The following is a 19594-nucleotide window of genomic DNA, read 5'->3' as shown; positions in this document are numbered from 1 at the left end:
ATCAGGAGGCTTGCTGGACCGGATGTTAGGAGGTTGCTTAAGACCCAGATCCACAGAAACGTAAATTCAGTGAAATATTATTTAAGGGGCTTTACATGTGTAACTAGGAAAAAAGACTGCGGTCAAATGAGCCGCTTGTAGCTTTTCCGCGATGAAATCAGCCGTCGCTATAGTTGAAGTGCGCGATTCGTGCGATATCTACGGTAACAGTGTTGCGCTTGTAAAGAAGAGCCAATAGACTCATTTTAGTGAAAACGGAGATGATATTAGAGCTAACGTCCTAAAGAAACATGCTGTAAACTCCAAAATATCATAAACAATTGAATTTACTGTGTATGTTTGCAAAGACTCACTGATGAAATGTATAAAAACACAATTGGCCTCTATTCTAAAACTTGGCTTTGAATAAAACGAGTTCCGCCGAAGTAGAAGAACATTATTCCTTTACAGTACTACTTAGTACTTCATAGACTACTACCGCAGCAAATATGAACTTTTATTACTACTACTACTAAAGTTTCTTACAGTAAAAAGCCTTGATAGTGGTGTATGAAGTACTAAGTAGTACTGTGAAAGAATTGATATCAAGGCCGTTTACTGTAGAACAGCTTAGTAATGATGCAGTAAAATAAGTTCATATTTGCTGTGGTAGTAGTCCATGAAGTACTAAGTAGTACTGTGAAGAAATAATATTCTACTACTTTGAGGAACTAATTTTTTTCAAAGCCAAGTTTTAGAATACAGGTCAATTGTGTTTTCATACATTCCTTTTTTTTCATTTCACCAAGGAGTCTTTTGTTTTATTTTGTAAACTCACTCCGGAGGTTCCGTGTGCTGTGGTCTCTTTATTTTGACGGTCTAGATGCGGCCACTACGAAGCAGAGTGCAGCTTCTTCTCTGCGGATCTTCTGATTGGAACCTAAAGCCGGATTTTGATCAGTTTAGGAGTGGAGAGTCTGGTTCGATCCGAGCTGAAATAAGCTGATACATAGCCGGACCCGAAAATAGACGGAACCCCAGATATACGCAGAGGGAGACAGAAGGCTAACCTTCATCCCCTGCAAAGACCGGAGTCTTCCTCACGGGTAAGACACCGGACACGGTAACTGGGCGTGTGAGTGAGTGAGAGAGTGAGTGAGTGTGTCTGCGTGCGTGCAGGTGCGCTTAACGGCAGCGTGTATAGAGCTGAAGCAGGGAGTGGCGCGCGCACACGCAGAAGTAGTACTGCGATAATACGCATTGTATCAGAATCAGTTTTAGTGAATCAGAATTATTATTATTGTATTATAGTCGACATACAAATACCACAGTAGTAGTGTGTGTGTAATTTATGTATTAATAAATGTGAATGTATAAAATGCATTATATATACACACTCTATTCTCACCCTCCACGGGTGGTCTCATCCACTTTCCAAGCTCGGGTCCTCTACCAGAGGCCAGGGAGCTTGAGGGTTCTGCGCAGTATCCTTTCTCGACTGAGATGTCGGATGTTTTTCCAGGGATCTGTTGTAGCCACTCCTCCAGTTTGGGGGTCACTGCCCCCGGTGCTCCGATCACCACAGGCACCACTGTGGCCTTCACCTTCCAAGCCTTCTCCAGTTCTTCTCTGAGCCCTTGGTATTTCTCTAGTTTCTCATGTTCCTTTTTCCTGATGTTGCCATCGCTTGGTATTGCCACATCCACCACTACGGCTTTCCTCTGCTCTTTGTCCACCACCACAATGTCTGGTTGGTTCGCCATTACCATTCTGTCTGTCTGTATCTGGAAGTCCCACAGGATCTTGGCTCGCTCGTTCTCTACCACCTTGGGAGGTGTTTCCCACTTTGACCTTGGGGTCTCCAGTCCATACTCTGCACAGATGTTCCTGTATACTATGCCAGCCACTTGGTTATGGCGTTCCATGTATGCTTTGCCTGCCAGCATCTTACACCCTGCAGTTATGTGCTGGACCGTCTCAGGGGCCTCTTTGCACAGTCTACACCTTGGGTCTTGTCTGGTGTGGTAGATCTGGGCCTCTATGGCTCTGGTGCTCAGGGCCTGCTCCTGTGCAGCCAGGATGAGTGCCTCTGTGCTGTCCTTCAGCCCAGCCCTTTCAAGCCATTGGTAGGATTTGTTGAGATCAGCCACTTCAGTTATGTTCCGGTGGTACATCCCGTGCAAGGGCTTGTCCTCCCATGATGGTCCCTCTTCCAGCATCTCATCCTCTGTTCTCCACTGCCTGAGACATTCACTCAGCACGTCATCTGTCGGGGCCTTATCCTTGATGTACTTATGGATCTTGGATGTTTCATCCTGGATAGTGGCTCTCACGCTTACTAGTCCTCGGCCTCCTTCCTTGCGGCTAGCGTACAGTCTCAGGGTGCTGGATTTGGGGTGGAACCCTCCGTGCATGGTGAGGAGCTTTCGTGTCTTAACATCTGTGGTCTGTATCTCTTCCTTTGGCCACCTTATTATTCCTGCAGGGTATCTGATCACTGGCAGAGCGTAGCTGTTTATTGCCCGGGATTTGTTCTTGCCATTGAGCTGGCTTCTTAGGACTTGCCTGACTCGTTGGAGGTATTTGGCTGTTGCCGCATTCCTTGTTGCCTGTTCAAGGTTGCCGTTTGCCTGTGGTATTCCAAGGTACTTGTAATTGTCCTCAATGTCTGCTATTGTTCCTTCTGGGAGTGAGACCCCTTCTGTGTGGATTACCTTGCCTCTCTTTGTCACCATCCTCCCACATTTCTCGAGTCCGAATGACATCCCGATGTCCGAGCTGTAGATCCTGGTGGTGTGGATCAGCGAGTCGATGTCTCGCTCACTCTTGGCGTACAGCTTGATGTCATCCATGTAGAGGAGGTGACTTATGGTGGCCCCGTTCCGGAGTCGGTATCCGTAGCCAGTCTTGTTTATTATTTGGCTGAGGGGGTTCAGACCTATGCAGAACAGCAGTGGGGACAGTGCATCTCCTTGGTATATGCCACATTTGATGGATACTTGGGCAAGTGGCTTCCCATTGGCTTCAAGGGTGGTTCTCCACAACCTCATCGAGTTTGCAATGAAGGCCCTTAGAGTTCTGTTGATGTTGTACAGCTCCAAGCATTCAGTGATCCATGTGTGTGGCATTGAGTCATAGGCTTTCTTGTAGTCGATCCAGGCTGTGCACAGGTTGGTGTGTCGCATTCTGCAGTCTTGGGCGACTGTTCTGTCTACCAGGAGTTGGTGTTTGGCTCCTCTGGTATCCTTACCAATGCCCTTCTGTGCTTCGCTCATGTATTGACCCATGTGCCCACTTATCTTAGCTGCGATGATGCCTGACATGAGCTTCCATGTTGTGGAGAGACAGGTTATTGGCCGGTAGTTGGATGGGACTGTGCCCTTTGAGGGATCCTTCATTATCAGGATCGTTCGCCCTTCGGTTAGCCATTCAGGGTGAGTCCCATCCCTTAGCAGCTGGTTCATTTGTGCTGCCAGGCGCTCATGGATTGCAGTGAGCTTCTTTAGCCAGTAGGCGTGGATCATGTCAGGGCCGGGTGCTGTCCAGTTTTTCATACCTGAGACTCTATGTTGGATGTCTGCCACTGTGATAGTCACTGGGTTCTGTTCAGGGAGGTTACTGTGGTCTTCCCTCAGATCCACCAGCCACTGTGCATCACTGTTGTGTGACACCTCCCTTTCCCATATCCCTTTCCAGTACTGTTCAGTTTCCAGCCTTGGTGGGTCTTCTCTGCTGTTATTACCCTGCCATTGAGAGTACACTTTCGCAGGTTGTGTTGCGAACAGCCGGTTTATTCGTCTGGCTTCGTTGTCTCTGGTGTATCTCTTTAGGCGGCTGGCCAAGGCTTGTAGCCTTTGCTTGGCAGTTTCGAGTGCTTCAGGTATGGGCATCTGGCTGTACCTCTTGGGCATCGGTCTTTTCATTGCACCTCTCTGGGCCTCTGTCATTTGGCTCACTTCCCTCCGAGCTGCCTTGATTTTTGCCTCCAACCTTCGTTTCCATGGTGGGTATTGTTTCTCATGGCTCCCATGGTTGCTCTTATAGCCAAGCACCTCTGGGATCACTGATGCGGAAGCGTATACCAGCTCATTGGTTTCCGTGATTGTTGTGGTAGGGATCGCTCTCAATGCTGCATTCACATCTTCCATGAGTCTTTCTGATGGTACTTCACTTAGCCGTTGTAGTGGGGTTCGGGGTTGCCTGTTCAATCTCGCCATGATCTTATCTTTCAGGTCAGTCGCTGCCTCGCTCAGCGTATCTGTGCTTATTGGGGCTTCGTACCCAATTTCCGGTTGGGGAGATGGTGAAACCTCCCCTCTGACCTGGCATCCTGGCTTTTGTATTTGTGTTGTATCTCGTCAATCTCAAGTTGTGATAGCAGTTGCCGTTTGTGGATGTGGAACACTGAGCTACTAGCTGCTTCGCCGTCAGCCTTGAATGTGGGTTTCCCATTCACCGCACATTCTTTGCATGTAGCCCCTCTGACTAGGGTTACTTGAGTAGTAGCATTCCAACAGAGCCTTGTTCTCGCATCTCAGCCATTTCTTTCTTGTTCCAGTAGCCCACTGGTTCCCCAACACCTGACGCAGACCTTGTTAGACCGGGCGACGTCTGAGCCGGTATCTCATGTGGTTCAGTGTCTCTCATGATATGAGGTAGGCGGTAGCTTGAAGGGTCTTGCCCAAGGACCCACACTGGATGCCTATTCGCCCTAACGGGGATTCGAACCGGTGACTTAACCGATTGAGCTATCCAGCGAGCTATACATACACACACACACACACACACACACACACACACACACACACACACACACACACACACACACACACACACACACACACACACACACACACACACACACACAGTTTGTGATTTTTCTGTCCTTTCAATCTCAAGATGCTGTGGCCTGCTCCTTCAGCAGAATCAGTGATGCCAGCCAGTGTTGCAGAGTTTGTGTGACGGGATTTGAACCTGTGAGGTGGATCCAACATGGCTGCTACAGGTGGAGCCGTTCCTGCACAGACAGTGGGTGTATGGTTCCTGTTGCTGCTACCTGCTGCCAGTGGTCAGTAAATGCATCAGCATGTTGACCTAACTTAGCGCAATGGCTGGAAGCCGAGGGAAACTGTGAGCCTTATAGCGGTGGTATTCCAGGTTGCCTTAACATCAAAGCATCATATAAAATGTGTTAAAATGTGCCCTTCATAAAAGAGACTAAAGAAAGAAAACCTTGTTGTGAAGTGATGATACTGCTGCTGGTTCTGGTCCTGTTTTTGTTGCAATAAAGGAATGAAACTAGATTAAACCTTTGGATATGGCTAGCACACAGATAAAACTTCCCATCATTCACCTGTGTCAGCTCACACAGCCATTAGCAACAAAACTTCAGACCCCTTCAGTGTGGTCACACACATGTGATATAGTTTGATCTAGTGCCCATTAACGCAGAGTAAAACTGAACCAGATTATGTGCAGGTCTGCATTCTGAGGGCCGAGTCTGCGCCTTTACCGACCCCCTGCAGGGCCTGGAGCCTCAGAGTGGGCCTGCCAGCAAACTATGGGGTGTGGTCCAACTGAATGGGACGGTCCACTGCAGCCGTGGCTCTAGGTGCTATGGCCTGTGGGAGAAGAGAGGGGACGGAGAAATCTACCTGGTGAAACAAGGTGACACACACCCTCTGAGGGTGGGGGTACAAGCCTTCATTCTGGCTTCCACGCTTCTCTTATGGCTTAGACCTGTCTTTTGCAGGTTGTTGGACTCACATCGGTGACCAGCAGGAATGTCATGGTGACCATTGCCTGGTAACGGCAGCACCCTCTCAGATCCAGAATGCCAGCTACCGATTCTGCTGTTGCAGCCGAGACCTATGCAACTCCAACTTCACAGAGCCCCCCCCCACCGCAGACACCCCTGCCCAGAGAGTGATGATACAAAGTGGCCCGGGTGGGCAGCAGACAGGTGAGACAGCCCAACACCAGCCTCGGACTGGTCTGGTACAATAACGACCCTGGAGGTGCTGTTTCAGGTGACAAAAGACCTTCAGTCTCTTTGGTCCGTGTCTCTGTGCTGGACATAGCCAATAGTTCAGGACCAGTTCACTACCTTTACTGTCTGGACCTCACACCCTCTATTGGAGAGTCAGACTTAGCTTTTGCATGACCCTCAGGGTGCTGATGTCATTTAATTTAACAATGATATTATCATCCTACAGAACCTAACCTGCCACTGAGGCGGGAGGTGATGGCACTAATAGCCTTGGTAACTGTTGCCATAGCAGCTGTCCTCATTGTGGTGCTGTTCCTGGGATACAGGATGGTCAGAGGTAGAAACACAATAAAGTCACAACCTAAACACACTGAACATTCACTGGATGATGAAACTACTGTGTTGTTTAGGAAAAAAGAAACTTGGTCTTTCTGCTCTGGATGTGGTGGAAACAGTGAACTGTGAATCCGCTGTCGACCTGGATCATCTCAAGCTGCTCGAGGTAACTGAGGCTGCAATGACATTACTCATCATTTGTTTTCAAATAGAAATACAGACTACGGCCACCTGCTGATACATTGCTCAGATGAGGACCCAGCGATTGCTGGTTGTCACTTTAGTTCTCTGTTATCACTTTGCTGTCACAGCCCTGACCTTCACCAGGCTACACTTGACTTGATTTATTTTCCCACATTGGTCAAACTGACTAAAGTCATATATTTACATCGAACCCATTACGGGTTTGATGTAAATGTATGACTTTCGTCATACTGGTGGAGCCTGGTGGAGGTCTGGGCTGTGACATACATTTACATCTAACCCATTGCGGGTTAGATACAATTAGATGCAATTGCCCATTGCCCATCCCCTGAGGGGAGCAGTGAGCTGCCCGGTGAGCTTGTGCAAAGTGTCTTACTCAAGGACACACTTGGCGCTCTGGTGGGTTTGAACCTGGGACCTTCCGCACTCCCAAGCCCACACTCTACCAACTGAGCCAAAAGAAGTCTGGTTGCTGCAGCATTAAAGCAAATGAGAACAGAACATTCAAATTAGATCGATCCAAGTCAACACAAACAGCAGCAGTTTAAATTCTTAATGTGAAGATGAAGATACATACTTTACTGGACTTTCTGATGACCCTGTCCAGTCTCTTCCTGTCCCTCACTGTGATGCTGCTGCCCCAGCAGACCACAGCGTACAGGATGGCTGATGCCACCACAGAGTCATAGAAGGTCTTCAAGAGTGGCCCCCTCACTCCAAAAGACCGCAGTCTCCTCAGCAGGTAGAGTCTGCTCTGACCCTTCCTGTACAGTGCATCCGTGTTATGAGTCCAGTCCAGTTTATTGTTCAGATGCACACCCAGGTATTTAAAAGAATCCACTCTCTCAATGTCCCTCCCTTGGATGCGCATCGGTGGGATGACAGCAGGCTGCCGTCGGTGGAAATCCACCACCCTCTCCTTTGTTTTCCCTGCATTAATCAGTAGGTGGTTCCGCTGGCACCAGTCCACAAAGTTCCTCTGTACTCTGTATCGTCATCATCGGTGATCACTCCAATGTTCACAGAGTCATCAGGGAACTTCTGCAGAACACAGCTGTCCGTGTTGTGTCTGAAGTCTGACGTGTAGAGGGTGAAGAGGAAGGGGGCCAGTACAGTCCCCTGTGGGGCCCCCTTCACTGCAGGTCAGAGTGTCAGACACACAGTCCCTGGCTCTCACAAACTGAGGCCTGTTTGTGAGGTAGTCCACACCAGCCTCCTCCAGTTTGTGTTGCAGAAGCACCGGCTAGATAGTGTTAAAAGCACTGGAGAAATCAGAGAACATGATCCTCACAGTGCTGCTGAGCTCAATGTAGCAGGAAGATGATGGCGTCGTCTACTCGTATGCCGTGTCAATAGGCAAACTGCAGCGGGTCTAGGTAGGTTCCCACCACAGCGCGGAGGTGACCCAGGACCAATCTCTCCAGTGTCTTCTTCAGATGGGACGTAAGGGGCCACTGGTCTGAAGCTGCTGAGGTCCCTAGCATGCATTGTCTTAGACAGTGGTACCAGCCAGGAGGTCTTCCAGAGCCGTTAACACCTTAATGTTTCATTTGTGCTAAACACACAACAACTGTATATTAGAGGACCAGGATGTGAGCTCAGAAGGACTCCCAGAGAGTGTAACCCTAACCTTCCCTTCCTCTCTGGCAGCTGATTGGTCGAGGTCGTTATGGCAAAGTGTACCGTGGCTGCCTTAATGAGCGCTGCGTGGCTGTCAAGCTGTATAGCTCGGTCAACCGTCAGAACTACATGACCGAGAGTTCTGTGTACTGCCTGCCGCTGCTGCAGCACCACAACGTGGCCCACTTCCTGGCAGCTGATGAGAGGACAGTGGGCGATGGCCGTTCAGAATTCCTGATCCTGCTGGAGTACTACCCTCACGTAAGACCAGTTTTAGGCTTGTAAGGTGTGGTTCTGAGGTGACTGAAAAAATACCAGGAGACTCAGATGTTCTCTAGTTAGAAACTAGTTTTAACATGATCCTGATTTATTGATGTTTTACTAATTACACTCATAATATTTCAATTAAAAGGTACAACATACAACAACGTTGAACAGAATTAAAAAGGCTGCTTGCTGTCCTTTCTGGCTTGGTTGAGCTGTGACCCGTCTGTCACCAGTCTGGGTTTTGTGCTGCCAGACGGCGCCTATGGCGCTTCCTGTCTGGAGACGCCCAACAAACACACAGTTGTACTGAATGTTCCCAAGGCTCCACTTCATTGTCACAACTAAATATCTGAACATAAACTGACTCTGAGCCAACGCGAATGTACGCAAACCCGTGTAAATGACTGTCATCTACAGGCTTCCTGTTTGTAAACACTGATGTCGGTTTACTGTTGTCAGCCACATACACGACTACACAGAGCATTCATAAAGAGCCAGTTCTGGTGCACATCTTCTGACTGTCCTGTGTGCCCCTTAGGGCTGTCTGTCTCGCTACCTGTCTCTCCACACTGTGGACTGGTGCACCTGCTGCAGGATGATTCATGGCGTGACCAGGGGACTGGCATTCCTCCACACGGAGCTCTACAAAGGGGGTCCGTCTATGTAACAGACTCAGCCTCAGGACTTAGGGCTGATCTCCGCTCAGTTTGATGACACATGAGAAAGTGAACTTAATGCTGTGTTACACAGTTCTGAGCTGTCAGGAAAGATGTTTTTCTGGAAGTATAATAAATAAACACCTGATCTTATTTCTCATAGATTATAAGTTAATCATGTATTCAACGTGATAGTTCCTCTGGTGAAATCTGTGGTTCTTTCCCCACTCAGATCAGTATAAACCAGCAGTGGCCCACAGAGATGTGAGCAGTAGCAATGTCCTAGTCCGAGCGGACCTGTCCTGTGTCCTTGCTGACTTTGGCCTGTCCATGAAGCTGACAGGAAACTGTCCCTGTGGCCATGGAGACAATGACACTATGGCCATATCTGAGGTCAGGTGAAGATGAATGATGATGATGATGATGATGATGATGATGATGATGATGATGATGATGATGATGATGATGATGATGCAGAAAAAAGACAGCAGACTCTAGTGGTGTGTGTACCTGCAGGTGGGGACAGTGCGGTACATGGCTCCGGAGGTTCTGGGTGGAGCTCTGAATCTTAGGGACTGTGAGGCAGCACTGAAGCAGGTGGATGTTTACGCTCTGGGTCTGCTCTACTGGGAGAGCTTCAGGAGGTGCTGCGACCTGTTCCCAGGTATCAAGCCATGATCCTACATTGTCACAGTGCAGCAGCGGTGAAGGAGACCAGCGACACCTTGAACTCATGCATCAGTCAGTGTGTTCAATGACAGTCACACTTCCTGTGTGTTGTGTGTTCTGCACATGTTGTCAGTATGGCAAGTTTCATGGCCAAAACACAAATGGACTGGTACTGCCACACTGTGTTCTGAAACCTGGTATGAGAGCATTTGTTCTGATTCACGTTTCATGTGTTCAGGTGCAGTGGTGCCCGAGTACCAGCTGGCATTTCAGGCTGAGCTTGGGAATCATCCGAGCTTTGAGGAGATGCAGATTCTGGTGGTTAGAGGGAAACAGAGACCCCGTTTCCCTGAGGCCTGGAAGGAAAACAGCCTGGTCAGTGTGTGGATGTTTTATGTTCTTCAGGTCTGTCACACGTCACAACACAGCACAATCACACACTAAACTGATGCGATACGGGGAGAAGAAGGCTCCACCAGACAGTCTAAAGACCTCATGTACCTCATGTTTGTTACAATATGTACCTCATATTCCTTATGTACCTTGTGTTCCTTATCAGAAGAGCTTTATTGTCAGGTCCTGTAGAGCACACTTTACAGAACGAGGAATTTGACTTGGTGTTGGCAGGTGGTGCATCTCAGCATAAAAAAAGTACAAACAGTACAACATAAAACATACAAAATGACATTGTAACAGTACAACATACAACATGACATGGTGACAGTACAACATACAGCATGACATGGTACTTGAATAGTGCAATTAAGGATAAATTAAATTAAAGTTATAAAAATACTATATACAGTGGAGTGAAGTGGTCTGGGATGGTGGGACCTTTAAGTGTCAGCGATATTCCTTTGGTTGGGGGGGGTCAACTGGGGGGAGTTGCGGCGCTGTTCAATAGACTGTTTTCTGCCCTCGGCCAAGCGTTCGTGCTTGGCTTATGCAGCGAGCTAAACACTGATGACATTCAGTAACCACTCAAGAGGCGAGATTTCCATTTTGTGCGTTTACTGTCGAATACCACCAAACTTGTAAAACTGTAACAAAGCATAATACACACAATTAAGCATTTGTTTCGTATGTGTGGCGTAAATTTTCATAAAGAAGCAGATAAGAGAGTTGTCCTTTTGCGCGATTTATTGAAATAATAAAGAAAATAAAAATAATGGGGAAAGCAAATAAAAAGCATGGATGTTGATCGTGCACATCAACAAACCAAAAACCAGCTGGGGAGATCAGTGCACACACCACGAAGGTGTGATGCAAAGAGCCCACGATCCTCAAGTTGTTTCTGCCTTTTAGCTCCTCTGTCCGACTAGGGTGGAATGTCTTTCTAACCCAATCAAATTACATGCACCATCTCCTCCCTGTCGCAGTGTGTGTGAAGATATTTACATTCTCACACCTGCATCGCTGACGTCCAACTATCTGTGAGAAAGGAGCACCAAGTCTCAACAGACAGAGACACAACTCCCTGACCTTGGGTTTGGGAGCTAGAGTTGAGAGTCTATCAGGCAGAGACAACCATTGAACAATCTAGGTGAAATGTCAAATGCATACAGTAAGACAAAACGTAAGATTTAATTGCAGAACATAAGTCATAACTCATATAATAACTGCATAGAAGTAAGGAAGACACATAGAAATAAGGAAGAGACAATTTTTCCCATAACATATGGTACCCGTAACCGTTTAAGCTAATATCTGACATAAGGCTCTGACGTGTAGCATTTCATTAGCTCGCTCTCATACTATTACAGACAGACAAACACGTTGCACAAAACCACTCCTATAGCCACTTACAGCTTGTTGCGCTGTTGCCAAGTAATGACCGTAGACACACCCGATCTTGTACTCCTACAAGGACCGTTTGGTTTCTTCAACCTTGTAGCATGATGGTTCCATCAAAACACCACTAGGTGTCGTAGTTTTACCACACAGAAACAATAACAGAACAATGCTGGAGGCAGAACAGACTGACTGCAGTTGGGAAGTAGCTGTTTTTGAAGCGCGAGGTCTTAGTCCTGATGGACCGGAGCCTCTTGCCAAAGGAGAGGGGCTGAAAGTGTCCATGTCCTGGGTGAGAGGGTTCGGCTACAATCCTGGCTCCCCGTTTCCAGGTCCTGGAGATGTGCAGCTCCTGGAGAGACGGGAGGTGGCAGCCAGTGACCTGAGTGGATGACACGCTGCAGCTTGGCCTGGTCTCTGGCCGTGGCCGCAGCGAACCAGACTGTGATGGAGGATGTGAGGAAGGATTCAATGATGGCAGTGTAGAAGTTTACCAACATCTTTACAGGGAGGCGAAACATCTTCAACTGCCTCAGGAAGTACATCCTCTGCTGAGCCTTCTTAGTGATGGATCTGATGTTTGTCTCCCACTTGAGATCCTGGCTGATGATGGCTTCCAGGAAGCGGAAGGACTCCACAGAGGTCACCAGGGTGTCACAGAGAATAATGGGGGGTAGGGGGGCTGGGTCCTTCCTGAAGTCCACTGTCATCTCCACTGTCTTCAGAACATTGAGCTCCAGGTTGTTAGCGCTGCACCATGACACCAGACTGATCTCACTTCTGTAGACGAACTCATCTTTGTCAGAGATGAGGCTGATGAGGGTGGTGTCGTCAGCAAACTTCAGGAGTTTGACAGACTGGTGTCCAGATGTGCAGCTGTTTGTGTACAAGGAGAATAACAGGGGTGAAAAGACACATCCCTGGGGGGATCCGGGAATGAGAGACAAGCTTCCCCAGCCTCACATACTGCTGTCTGTCCATGAGGAAATCTGTGATCCACCTGCAGGTGGAGTCAGGCACATTCAGCTGGGAGAGTTTAATGGAGCAGGGATTGAACTATTGTGTTGAAGGTAGAGCTGGAGTCTACAAACAGGATCCTGGAGAGTCCAGATTCTGGAGGATGAAGTTGAGGGCCATGTTTACAGCATCGTCTACTAATCTGTTGGCTCTGTAGGTGAACTGCAGGGGGTCCAGGAGGGGGTCTGTGATGTCTTTGAGGTAGGAGAGGACGAGGCGCTCAAAGGACTTCATAACTACAAAGGTCAGGTCCACGGGCGTGTAGTCATTGAGTCCTGTGATTCCCCCCTTTTTGGGGACAGGGATGATGACTGAGGATTTGAAGCAGACTGGCACATGACAGGTCTCCAGTTAGGTGTTGAAAATGTCTGTGAACACTGGCGACAGCTGGTTGGCACAGTGTTTCAGGGTGGAGCTTGAGACAGAGCCCGGGCCCGCAGATTTGTAGGGGTTCAGCCGAGTTTGTTTACATCTCCCTCTTTGATGGAGAGAGGTGAGGGGGACGCTGAGGTGTGAAGCTGTGTGGGTGGATCAGGTGGGGCTGTGGGGGGCTCTGGGCTTGTAGCTTGTGATGGTCTTGAGCCTTTTCCAGACAGAAGCTCTGCTTGCTGTTGGTGGCAGACCTGAAAACATCCCAGTTGCAGTTCAGACACTCCTGAAGTTCCCCCACAGCTTTGCTGGTCCACTTCTTACAGGTCCTCACAACCGACTTCCAGAGCTTTAATTTCTGCCTGTAGGCTGGAATCAGGTGCACCATGAGGTGGGCCTGGTTATACAGGCCCAGTGCAGCGCGGGGGAAGGCAGGATAAGCACCGCTGATGGTGGTGTAGCAGCGGTCCAGTACCTTTCCCTCTCTGGTCAGACATTTGATGAACTGTTTGTATTTGGGGAGTTCAGATGAGAGGTTGGCTTTATTAAAGTCTTAGTCATCGTCCTGGGTTTGTCTGGGTTTGTCCGTTCTATCTTCAGAACCTCCTCGGCCAGCGCTTGCTGAGCAATTAAAACATAAAACAAGACAAAGTAGAGCGCACCAAAACACAGAGGCAGCCGTCCGTGGCGGCATCTTGGCCCGTGTTCCTTATGTACCTTGTGTTCCTTATGTACTAAGGCATTGTATTCCCTGAAGGAGACAATGGAGGACTGCTGGGACCAGGACGCTGAAGCTAGACTCACTGCTCAGTGTGCAGAGGAGAGACTGTCTGAACTCAAATTGCTGAGTACACACACGGCCGTGCACAACCGCAGGTACATGCACGCAAGCACACACACACACGCGCGCACATACACACGCACACACAAACGCACCGCACACAAACACACTAAAAGTTTGGATCGTATCTCAGGAGTCTGCCCCATGGGCAATGGGCCACTGAGTCGGGGTCGACCTCCTCCCACATTGAAGACCTGCAGGTGGACATGGTCAAAAATCTCCAAGGGGAGGAGCATCTAACGTTGGTCGTCAAGACAACCACGAGCAGGCCTGAAGGTCCTGAGAAGAAGAACTCTATCAACTATGAGCGGCAGCAAGCGCAGGTAGATCTTTGCCAGGTGGAAATGTAAAGCATTCTGTTTACTCATCTTTGTTTGTCTGTTTCTCTGCCTGTTTCCTAGGCTCTCCTGTCCAGATCAGACAGCAGCATATCAGCAACTACGGCCATGACACCAGCTTCCATCCTCTGCACCAGAGGTTCAGAGTCTGAACACAACGGTTAATTTTCATTTCTATACAGCCAATTCACTGTAATCTCTGGGCACTTTAAGAGTTGAGACCAGTAAAACCTAAAAAGTCCCAAATTTTTGATGGACTTTTAGCCTGTTAACATGCTAACATGTGTCAAGAGCACTTGAACTGATTTAATTTCAGGATCACCAACAAGCAAATCAGTTGGTGGGTTAGGTGGTAGGAGAACCTCTCTTTCCCATAGACGAGATGTCTGCTACATGGAGGCCTCTAGAGGATTCTGTGTTGTATCTATGTAATGCCACTGTTTTAGATCCGTATGGTCTCTAATGAGTTGTACACGATTAGCAAAAAACACATGGAATATTTGTGCTTCGTTACTGATGTAGGCCAATACTACTTGAGAGTCAGTCCAAAAGAATTCCCTGTCAATTTTAATCTCCAGTTCGGTTCTCAACATTAATCCCACTTTTGCTGAAATAACTGCAGCAGATAGCTCCAATCTGGGAATGCTTTTGACCTTGGTGGGTGCAACTCTTGCTTTAGCCATCACAAGGCTACAATGGCTTTTGTTCTTGTTGTTCTGAAGTTTGAGGTAGGAGCATGTGTTATATGCCACATTGCTGGCATCTGAGAAATGATGCAGTTCCATGCTTATGATTTCACCAAAGTTATGAGGATGGTAGCATCTAGGTATGACGAATTCCTTCCGTCGCCGAAGCCATTTTTCCACTTCTCCCACCGTGGGTGCAAGTTAACAGGAAGTGGCTCATCCCATCCAATACCTCTGCGACATAGCTCCTGTATAGCTCCTGTACATAGCTTCTTGTGTTGCATCCGGAGAGATACTTAGGGGCTCAGTTGTTGCTGCACGCTCTGTAGGGGAGATGCAGGACAGAGCTTCACTTTTGTTTCAGCTAAACTTATTCAGACATAGACCTGCACTCCTGTATAACTCTTGAGCTTTAGTAATTAGCTCCTTAGCTTCTTCAACTGATGACACACTCACCAGATCCACATAAAAGTTATTTTCTATAAATGATGACTTTGAAGGATGATCATTCTTGTGTTACTGAGCCAGATACTTAAGACCAAAGCGAATCCAGGGGATGAGGCAGCGCCAAAAAGATGTACTGCCATTTTGTACTCATGCGGCTCTGTTTCCAATTGCCCTTCCTTCCACCAGAGAAACCTAAGGAAGTTACGATGTTCAGGTGTGACATAGAATTGATGAAACATTCTTTAAATGTCACAGGTCACCGCTACAGCTTCCTTTCTTAAACGTCTTCAAGGACTCCCACTAAGGAGTGGCGAGCTCAGCATCACCTTTACTGATTGTTTCTTCCATAAATGCCTTGTAATGGTCATAATACAACTTGTTTGGCTGCAACTTTCTCTTAAGATGCTGTAGACCCATAGTTGCTAGTTTTTTGTTGTTTGGTAGTGATGGTGGACCATTACCTTTGAACGAATGGGGCATTTCAAAATGTCCATCTTCCTTTTGTTTGATGTCATTACTTAGTAGTTGTACAAAGCGAACACAAACTTGGGATACAAACTTGTCTTCATAATTTCATTCATTTAAGTCAGACTCTAGGACCTTTAAAACATCAGTGGTTGTTTGCACTGGTATTTCGTGTCTCGGCTGGAATCTCTGGGCTTTTAGTGTGGAGAAACTCAACTTGGCTAAGAGCTAACAGCTTGTCCCAAGTGTAAACACACCCTAAGAGGTCCCCCGAAGCCGGCTCAAAAAGTTGGCAAAAATAATAAAACAAACTAATGAACTTTGTGCCCACAGTTGCACGGCTCTGTATGGAGTTGAAAGAAAAACACAGCACACATATAGAATTAAAATAAACATTGGAAAACGCAAAGAAAAGTACAGAAAGGGACAGAGCTGCTGAGACTTACTCTCATACACGCGGCACCATCATCAAAGAAAAGTAAAGTAAATGCTGGTGCCGTCCTACAGGTGGCGCTGGGCCTAGTGTTTCTGTCTGCCTGCAGTTAACAGAGAAAGACCTGGAGTCCATCAAGCTCAACCCCAAAGAGGTAATTGCTTAATTACGTTTATCTAACTTTTGTAAAAAACACATCCTTACTGTGCCAACATCTGTCTCTGCAGATCGATAAGAACCTGAGGAAAAGTTCTGATGAAAAGTTGATGGAGCATTCACAGAAACAGTTTGGGTCAGAGCCACAGACTGTCAGCCTGCTCTACCATCAGATGCTCCAGAATGCTGAGGTATTAACACAGAGGTTCTTGACTGACCTACTAGCTTGGCTTCTTTGAATCTTCTAAGATCTGCTTTTGTTCCTCCAGATCAACGACTTGGTGTCAACTGCACCAGGTGAACTTGGGGGTGTGGGAGGTGTATATGCACCTCCTTCAACCTCTATTCATGCCCTCCCAAAGCAGCAGAACCTGCCCAAGAGGCCCACCTCCCTCCACCTCACCCCCAAAACCACAGAAACGATGTTGGCATCCTCTCAACTAAAGCTAGCCAAACTGAAGTCAAACCACAGACAGGTACTACAACAGTAGTCTACAATGAAGGCGTCCCGACCCTGGTGACAAAGGGTGTAATAAGTGGTGGTCAAACTAAATTAGCAGGGCCACAGATGCAAGAGGAGGAGGACAAGATGGATGGAGAGATGTTCAAAGGAGAGGAGACGTGCCTAAATCTGTTCAACTTTAGTCCTGACGAACACGAACCTCTGCTCAGAAGAGGACAGTCACCTCCTGAGAGCGAACCCCTTCATCCTCCAAGCAAACTGGGTTCAAACTCCAACAACAACAATAACAGCACAGAAATGGGTTCACAGATCAAGATCCAGGACTTGGGAGTAAAACCCCAAAACATTGGAGGTTCAGAGGTCAGTCTGGGTAACAAGATCAGTCCTAAACTGGGTCTGCAGATCAGTGAATCGGCTGCTATAACTGCACTTACAACTCTGGAAAATAGACTTCTGCTTTCTAGTCCAGTAGGACAAGCTTCGGATACATGTCTCCAGAAAGGTCACACTGAAGCACCAACACTAGCTTCTAAAAAGTCTCTTGTGGTCCACTCTGAGGTCCTGAAATATGATTATCCAGATCCTCACTCAACCCCAACTTCACAAGGACAACGACCAGGACCGTGCTTTGTAACCATAAAGTTGGACCTCCTAACCCTAATACAGAAACCTTCGGCCACAGTAATGTCAGGTGTAGCTGATTCACTATCAAACACAAAAGCTCCAGTTGGAAACTCAGAAACTTCACCTCTGGAAGTTCCAGCCTCAGAAACTGCAGGTGTGGATTTGAGAGCCAACACATCATCCGATTCTGGAGCTTGGAGTCTGAAGTCATCCCTTGAAAGGCAGGTCAAAGTAAGAAGGCCAGAGCGTCCCTGTTCCCTGGACCTGTCTTCATCCTGGATCCCTACAGGTTAGTCGAGATTAAAAGTATTTGTCTATCAATGTGTCCCAGTACAACTGCTTATCACAGAATAGCTGTAGTCAAGAACCAGAGCAGCACAGTAAGAAACTGTATCCTGAAAATACTGTTCAGGCTAAGCAAGATGCAATATGATGCAAAAGACAAGTCAAAGGAGTTCAGTATTTAAAATGTCACCATGTCTTGACATGATATGTAATATCTCCTCCTCAGATGATTTGTTTCTTTCTGATAACGGCAGTCTAAGTGCTTCAGGAGAGAAAATTAAACGTCGTGTTAAGACGCCTTACACCCTGAAAAAATGGTGCCCGGCATCCTGGGTTGTTTCTACAGAACCAGCTCTCAACTCAGACTTTGACTTCAACACCAGTGGTAGCAACAGCCAGAGCCAGTTCTCTTCTGGTATTCAAGCAACCAGCAGAGCAGAAGGTTCAAGCAACTGTAGAATTAACCAGTCCAAATCTAGTATGGCTGTGTTTTTAGTTGCGGGAGGAGCTACGGCGACCACAATCTCCGAGCCAGATAGGATGACCTGCTTTTAAGTAGGCTGGACTTCACTGCTTCCCTGCCAAAGACGAGGACTTGTCAGAAATTAGACCGTGGAAGCTGTTCCCCATTCGGCTTTATCTGGTATCTAGACGTCTACAGCTGACCTCAAACCTGAATTCGGTTGTGTAGTATCAAACAGAATTATCTCTTGTCTTTTATTCTACAGCTGTTTCTACTGTTCATCATCCACGTTAGAGACATTTATGTTCTACTGTGCAGGTGGTTTTATCTGAGAATCTCTGTTCATAGTTGAATATTGTGACCCGCTTTGTCTGGCACTGTGGTTGTGGGTGTCACCATCATGTACTGTACCTGGAGACTGAAATCATCCGATTGTCTTTAATATTAACATTTAGGCTTCTTCTCTAACTGAGTCAGTTCAGTACTAAGAATTTTTTAAGCACTTAACAGTAACAGTGACATGTTTCTATTTAGGACATTCCTTGACTGTGTTTATGTCTTTGGCCTCCTGCTGTTCAGTGTGTTTGCCTCCAACTGACTTAAACTGTGGAGTTTTTAACTATCAGTCTTGAGACCTGTGAAATCTGGGCCACGTAAACCTCCTCAGGTATTTTAACAACACTGATGTTGGCAGGGGGAGTCACCTGACTAATGCATAATCATGAGTCCATCCAGGGTCATTGCGCATTGGTTGGGTAGCTCAGTCCATGGTCTTTAGACCAGGCCCACTGGTGCCACAGCAAATCCAAGTGTAATAGAAATAAATAACATTTGCTGTAAGAACCAGGAAAACACATTTTAATAGGTTGTTAGATTCTGCATTCAGTCCACAGCACTTTATTTAGCGTAACCACAGAACAAACTGCTTGTCACTTAGAATTGTTTCCCAGAGCAATGCTCTACCCATTGAGCAACCAGTAGGTGTGAATCTCCATTTGTTTATTTAGGCCTAATACATGAACTCTGTTCTTGTGCTAATGTGAACATAAAGATCATAAAGTGCTGAAGAACAAGTCATCCCAGAGATTCTAAAGGATAAAAACTTACATTAATTCATGTTGAGGCTTTCTTTGTCTTGTCCCTTTAACTCGTTCAGTCATAGTAATCAAAGTCATAAGATCACATCAGTCCTGTTTCTAGTTTAAACCCTGAGCCTCACTATTTACTGCTGTTTTTAGTTTCTGTTGGCACCTCTGTTCTTTTGCCTTGTGTATTATTGAAGGACAGTACAAATACTCTGTGTACTTTCATATGGGACCAGTTAGCATTACTGTGTACTGTAACACAGTCATGTAAAGCATGTTGTACAGTCCTGCACATGATAAATCAACATTTCATCCCAGCAGGTTGGAAATGTGTGTAAAATAAATTTATCGTCATCATTAAATAAAGTTCCTGCGTTACATTCATTGTAGTACATGAATCGAGTGCACAGT

General features: G+C 47.0%; 1 protein-coding gene across 1 annotated transcript; it reads left to right on the top strand.

Moving 5' to 3' along the window:
* The first annotated feature begins 45 nt into the window (after positions 1-45).
* On the top strand, positions 46-19567 carry LOC114847607 (bone morphogenetic protein receptor type-2-like). The gene is given in 20 exon segments (XM_029137533.3): positions 46-60; positions 863-1085; positions 4879-5047; positions 5458-5646; positions 5732-5941; positions 6195-6305; positions 6379-6470; positions 8159-8389; positions 8934-9048; positions 9284-9444; positions 9568-9715; positions 9959-10095; positions 13637-13773; positions 13872-14061; positions 14140-14236; positions 16182-16261; positions 16335-16454; positions 16533-16740; positions 16743-17639; positions 17862-19567. Coding segments are annotated over 18 exon segments (3528 nt in total). The 5' UTR covers positions 46-60; positions 863-1085; positions 4879-4971; the 3' UTR covers positions 18191-19567.
* The last annotated feature ends 27 nt before the right edge of the window (positions 19568-19594 follow it).

The sequence above is a fragment of the Betta splendens genome, chromosome 21, assembly GCF_900634795.4.
Source record: "Betta splendens chromosome 21, fBetSpl5.4, whole genome shotgun sequence".
In the NCBI taxonomy this organism is placed as follows: domain Eukaryota; kingdom Metazoa; phylum Chordata; class Actinopteri; order Anabantiformes; family Osphronemidae; genus Betta; species Betta splendens.
The sequence above is the reverse complement of the archived record's forward strand: the minus strand, read 5'-3'. Positions and strand labels throughout refer to the sequence as shown.